Consider the following 6,977-nt stretch of genomic DNA (forward strand, 5'->3'; position numbering starts at 1 on the left):
AAGCTCATCCAGAGTGTTGGGTCTTGTGTCTTAAGCTCATCCAGAGTTTTTGGGTCTTGTGTCTTAAGCTCATCCAGAGTTTTTGGGTCTTGTGTCTTTAGCTCATCCAGATTGTTGGGTCTTGTGTCTTAAGCTCATCCAGAGTTTTTGGGTCTTGTGTCTTAAGCTCATCCAGAGTGTTGGGTCTTGTGTCTTAAGCTCATCCAGAGTGTTGGGTCTTGTGTCTTAAGCTCACCCAAAGTGTTGGGTCTTGTGTCTTAAGCTCATCCAGAGTTTTGGGTCTTGTGTCTTAAGCTCATCCAGAGTGTTGGGTCTTGTGTCTTAAGCTCATCCAGAGTTTTGGGTCTTGTGTCTCTCAACTTTCTCTTCATAATGTCCCACAGATTCTCTCTGGGGTTCAGGTCAGGAGAGTTGGCAGGCCAGTTGAACCCAGTAATACCATGGTCAGTAAACCATTTACCAGTGGTTTTGGCACTGTGAGCAGGTGCCAGGTCGTGCTGAAAAATGAAATCTTCATCTCCGTAAAGCTTTTCAGCAGATGGAAGCATGAAGTGCTCCAAAATCTCCTGACAGCTACATTGACCCTGGCCTTGATAAAACACAGTGGACCAACACCAGCAGCTGACATGGCACCCCAGACCATCACTGACTGTGGGTATTTGACACTGGACTTCAGGCATTTTAGCATTTCCTTCTCCCCAGTCTTCCTCCAGACTCTGGATCCTTGATTTCTGAATGAAATGCAAAATTTGCTTTCATCCGAAAAAAAGTACTTTGGACCACTGAGCAACAGTCCAGTGCTGCTTCTCTGTAGCCCAGGTCAGGCGCTTCTGCTGCTGTTTCTGGTCCAAAAGTGGCTTGACCTGGGGAATGAGGCACCTGTAGCCCATTTCCTGCACACCTGTGCACGGTGGCTCTGGAAGTTTGTACTCCAGACTCAGTCCACTGCTTCTGCAGGTCCCCCAAGGTCTGGAATTGGTCCTTCTCCACAATCTTCCTCAGGGTCCGGTCACCTCTTCTCATTGTGCAGTGTTTTCTGCAACACTTTTTCCTCCCACAGACTTCCCACTGAGGTGCCTTGATACAGCACTCTGGGAACAGCCTATTKGTTCAGAAATGTCTTTCTGTGTCTTACCCTCTTGTTTGAGGGTGTCAGTGATGGCCTTCTGGACAGCAGTCAGGTCAGAAGTCTGACCCACGATTGTGGTTTTGAGTAATGAACCAGGCTGGGAGTTTTTAAAAGCCTCAGGAATATTTTGCAAGTGTTTAGAGTTAATTTGTTGATTCAGATGATTAGGTTAATAAGTCATTTAGAGAACCTTTTCATGATATGATAATTTTTTGAGATAGGGGATTTTTGATTTTTCTTTACTTTTTTGCCAAAATCATCAATATTAAAACAATAAAAGGCTTGAACTACTTCAGTTGGTGTGCAATGAATCTAAAATATATGAAAGTTTAATGTTTATAAGTACATTACAGAAAATAATGAACTTTACCACAATATGCTAATTTTTTGAGAAGGGCCTGTATATACTGTATACTACCTTTTGCTAAGGGATGAATCATCCATGATGCATGCCTGACCATACCATGTAGTCCTACACTGACATCATCAAAGCCCCGCCCCCTAACAACAGGAAGTGACCTTTTTTGGTTTGGTAAGCTCCCTCTCTGGCCCTCTTGATCTAATCAGGAACAAACTGTGTCAGAACACAGATAGGACTGATCTCGCTTTCAACCACAAAGAGTTTTTGGCGACAGGTGTAGTCGGTGCGGTGAAGTCAGACATCACTCCACTGACATACAGTTGGCGCTACCTTCCACATATTTCAGCCAATCTGCACCCAATTCACTATGGTTAATCCTAATCCACCCCACTACAGGTGTGAAGTACAATTTTTGTGGGGCGTGGCCTAATACCTTCAAAGCGCACACTACAAATATTTAAAAAATAAGCCCCAAGCCATGTTTTGACCTACAATCATGAAACTTGGTACACACGTGTAACGTCTCAGGACCTACAAAAAAAAAAATCACGAGTCATGGTCCAAACCCCAGAGGAAGTCAGCCTATTTGGATCAAAGCTGCCAATTTGTCTTTTTTTTTATTTTGCCCATCTGAGCTAACTCCCCCTACAGCTTTGAACATGCAGACTTCACATGCTGCACGCTTCTCTCAACACTGATTGGTGGTGGGATGGTGTGGGTGTGGCAGAGTGGAGAATGCTGATGCCTCAATGTTTGCACACGGTTCGCTCTAAATCACACAAACATGGTCTGATCTGAACCAAATTGTGTGTGCACTATCAGGGAGATGGTGCACACACAATTTGTTGATAGTAGTTTGATAAAATCACTTTCTCGCAGCTTTTGAGTCTGAATCAGAGAATCCGTTTGGGTCAAACACCTGAAAATGTTTTTTTTTCCTCCCACTGTCTTCAGGTGATGTGTGAGGCGCTCTACTTTGCTGTGTGTGTGCGTCGGCTGCGTCCGGAGGCCCAGGACATGCTGGTGGAAGGCTCTCGAGTGGAGCAGGTGGTCCAGCGGGTCACCAGGGTGAGACCACCTCAGGGCTTCGCTCTGTCTCGGGCCCGGCAGCAGGCCCGCAAGGTGCACATGCTGCACAGCATGCTGAAGGTCAGCGAGGAACGCCGACACAGAGAGAGGACGGTAAAACTCAGCTTGTCGGTTCGAATGACAGGAATGTGGTTTGTCTTTTTCCAGAATTTCCTGGTTTACACGTTCTTCCTGCTGGTGGTCCTGCTGCTCAACTACTCAGACTCTAACAAAGACACGCACAGTTTGAGACTGAGGACTCAGCTACAGCAGACCCTTCTCACACCGGAGTATCAGACTGTCAGCAGGTACCAACACTGATAAATACATAATAAAAATACTTTTTAAAGCGTTACTGACTGATCTTTGAAGGATGAATTATTTGCTCTGCCACAAAATGAAAAGTATGAAGTTTTTTTTACTCTGATTGAGTTCATGTCTGACCTTAAGTAATTTTATTCAGACCAAAAGAGAAGTGGATTGTTATAAACTAACTGAGTTTTTGACTCATATCAGATTTAACATTTAGTTTAATATCAGTGTGTGTGACTGATTTCTTTGTCTTTAAGCCGTGACGACGTGTTGGTGTGGCTGAACGGTTCTCTGCTGCCACGGCTGTATGACGACTCTGTTCTTCTGAGAGAAACAGGAAACACGCTGCTCGGCACTCTGAGGATCCGACAGAACCGCCACACGCAGGGTGAGATTATGATGCTTGTGAATTCTCTGTTTTTATTTTTTCTCTGTGAGCTAGCTCAGTGTTTATGTTGGACCTCAAAAATCAGACAGAGCTCCAGGCCATGCTTAAGAATTCTTTTATTTTTTTTGACAATATCTTGAAGTTACAAGTTAGTTTGTTTCTCTGTTAGCAAAAAACCACGGTTGGAAATTAATCAGATTTTCAGAAAGTAATTATAAGAAGTGCATCTAAAACCAGGGGTGGGCAATCCTGGTCCTCGAGGGCCGCAGCCCTATGTTTTATGTTTTTCCTGCTCCAACACACCTGATTCAGACACTGATTTACCTTCCAAGTTCTGCTGTATGGAGGACCGACACTGACTTAATTATAAATAAAAGCAGAAATATATAAATGAACCACTAAGTAAATAAATACACTTAAAATGCACCAATTCAATTAAAAAAGAACTTCACCTCATGTTTTGTAATTTAATTCTCATTTAATTGATATTTTTTAACACAATTCAAATTTGACTGTTTTTTAAAATATATATTTTTTACTTGTACATACATTTGTCTCTTAAATGTTTAAATTGAAATATTTTTATAGTTTTGTCCCACAAGTCTTTTTTATTTCAATGTGTTGCAGGCGTGTGCTGCCTCAGTTTAGCTTAAAGTTTAAAGTTTAGTTAAAAACAAAGGCACGGGTAAGTTTTTCTCCTTGCCTTTGTTTTAAACTAAAATTTAAAGACTTGTGGGAAAAATATAAAAATAATTAAGTATAAATATTTAAGAGACACAAATGCATGTAGAATTGAAAGGAAAAACAAAAAAATATGTATTTTAAAAAACAGTAAAATTTAAATTACATGTTAAAATATATAAACTAATTTATACTAACCTGGAAAAATAAATATTCAAGTCATTTCAAACAAAAACATGAGATAAAGTTCTCCTTTGTTATTTTAATTGGTGCATTTTAAATGTATTTATTTAGTGGTTCATATATATAATTCTGCTTTTATTTCTAATTATGTCAGTTTCGGTCCTCCATACTGCAGAAGCCTGATAATCATATATTCATACCAGGTGTGTTGGAGCAGAGAAACAAGAAAAACATGCAGGGCTGCGGCCCTCCAGGACCAGGATTGCCCACCCCTGATCTAAAACTGATTAACTTTCATGGCCAACGCAACCATCTGACAAATGAGAACAAAGTCATTCAGTCAGTTTTACAGGTGAGCTAGATTTAGGTGTGCTAGTAGCTGGGATTCTCATCCATAACAGTACTCAGAATAGGGACGGTATGAAATTATGACGGTATGATAACCTTGGGCCAAAATATCACAGTTTCGCAGTATGACGGTATTAAGATTACAGCTTTAAAAGTTTTGTTTTGAAATCTTTATTTAAAAAATAAATAAAATAACTTTTTTATTATTATATTCAGCTTTAACTATCTTTGGAAGCTGTTTTTAGATCTCAGAGGTGTTATGCTGAAATTGTATTTACCTGTGTGCATTTATACTTGTGATTTTTAGCACCTAATGCAATTAGATTATCCTGATAAAGTTTACATTTAGTAAGATAACTGCTTTTCCACTGCTTTATTATTTAAGACAAATCAGTGCACTGCAAAAACTGTCCATCTTACCAAGTTTTAAAACCTTATATCCAGCCAAAAAGTCTTTTTGATCTTGTTTTGAGACTGATTTACTAAACAAGAACTGATTGTGTAAGAATAATCATCTTGTTTTCAGAATGTGTAAGATTATTTGTCTTGTTTGTCTGAAAATTTGACTCAAATTTAGTCAAAATTTTCTGCCATTGGAGTAAGAAATTTTACTTGGTGAGTTTCTTAAAATACTTGATTTGACTCAATTTTTTCTTATTTCAAGAATCTTATCAAGTAAAATTTTCTTACTCCATTGGCAGAAATTTTTTGACTTAATTTGAGTCAAATTTTCAGACTAACAAGACAAATAATCTTACATATTCTGAAAACAAGATTATTATTCTTACACAATCAGTTCTTGTTTAGTAAATCAGTCTCAAAACAAGATCAAAAAGACTTTGGCTGATATAAGATTTTAAAACTTGGTTAGATGGATATTTTTTGCAGTGTGTAAACTGCACAAGGCTTTTCATTGAAGTAATGTATCTCGTTGGAGGTTTTTATTGTGTTTCAAATTTCAAAAAGGTTTTTGACATAAATTTTATATAATTATATTCACACAGAAACAAGAAATAACAACTACGAATGCGTGTTTATGAAACGCACGTTCAGCTAACGAGCTGCTCGGCTAAAGGAGGCGTTCATTTTTATCACCTTTCACTTAAAACTTATCAAATACACAATCCAACAACTCAAACAGTTTTGCAGACAAGTTGTGATCGGCTCATTAAGCCACAGCAACACGGTGATATGTTTCACAATCTGATGCTAACGTTAGCTCGTTCATTTCAAGATAGCATAAACTTTTACCTGGAGCTGCGATCATGTTAGCTGCCTCCACGGTCCACATTTATCATTTTAGACGAGAAAAGTTTGGGGAACTCTGTTCTTCAGCCAACATCACACAACCCCCGCAGAGCTGCGAGTGCGACAGGAAGTCTGCAGGAGTGTGAGGGGGAAAGTCTGCAGCTGAACAGACCCGAGGAAAAATTAAACAAAAAACCACTCACACCGTAGGCACGGTATGACAGAAGATTTTGGTGGTTTTCAAACCGTGACTTTTTCATATCACCTTGAAACCGGTATTCGGCCCATGCCTAATTCAGAGCACTGCAATATTCACACTGCACACTGTTGGTGCCAACCCTGTCTGTTAGCAAAACATTTCATGAGCCATGAACTCATCTGGACAACGTCTACCACTAATTAAGTCATCGACCCCAGTTTCAAATGGCTGTAGCTCAGTGTGTTTTGTTGATACTGAGCTAAAATTTGCTGTAATTATGGCTGAAAGTCATTTCATTCCCAACACATCCTACAAGCACTTTGCAATATAGGTTGTTAACAAAGTTTGACCAAAACAGCTTTTACAGTACAGACATCTACACAACAGTAGGAGAAAAGATGGGGAAAAAATTAAAAGCTGCCACAACACTTGAAATTAGTTCCAAAATCACCAAAACCTAAAGCAACCTATCCAAACTCCATGAATTTAGAAATGTTCTACATAGATACCTACCTGCACAGATATGTGTTTGTAAATTACCTGCTTCTGACTCTTTGTAATGTTTTAGATTTGTTGTTGACTTCATGTGATATCTCAATTTATTTATCTGATGGGTTGTTGCTTTTTGTGTGTTTTATCTATTGCTGATTTTATCTGCTGGCCAGTGAAGCGTTCTTGGAGAGATACTGCATGTTAAACTCAAAGGACAGTTTGATTTTTGGGAAAATACTTTTTGAGAAAATTTCAAAGTATTTGAAACGAGTGACATTAAAGTGGTCTAATTTCCTTATGGTCTTACTGAAATGTGTTGCAGGTTCTTTTCAGCCAGGCCCTGATTTGGTTTTATCCCTGACTAAAGAAACGGAGAACGTTTCGGTTTTTGATTCTGCAGATTGGTAAGAAAAATTATTGTGTAATCTGGGTTTACAAAATCAGCTGATAACAATGAGCCTCATGCAAGAACATGTTCATATTCTTATCCTAAATTTCTCTTACTTTTGTTCGTACAAAGGGTTCGTACGAACATGTCACGTCAGATTCAACAAACTCTTCTATCTTC

At 39.0% G+C, this 6,977-nt stretch overlaps 1 protein-coding gene across 1 annotated transcript in view; it reads left to right on the plus strand.

Moving 5' to 3' along the window:
• Positions 1-6,977, plus strand: part of pkd1a (polycystic kidney disease 1a) — a gene marked incomplete at its 5' end in the record, with an annotated part of 95,184 nt that overhangs the window by 73,465 nt on the left and 14,742 nt on the right. The window contains 4 exon segments of the mRNA XM_014028559.1: positions 2,445-2,639; positions 2,727-2,866; positions 3,128-3,258; positions 6,732-6,813. Coding sequence (XP_013884013.1) covers positions 2,445-2,639; positions 2,727-2,866; positions 3,128-3,258; positions 6,732-6,813 — 548 coding nt within the window.

This window comes from Austrofundulus limnaeus, unplaced genomic scaffold (assembly GCF_001266775.1).
Source record: "Austrofundulus limnaeus strain Quisiro unplaced genomic scaffold, Austrofundulus_limnaeus-1.0 Scaffold779, whole genome shotgun sequence".
Taxonomy (NCBI): Eukaryota; Metazoa; Chordata; class Actinopteri; order Cyprinodontiformes; family Rivulidae; genus Austrofundulus; species Austrofundulus limnaeus.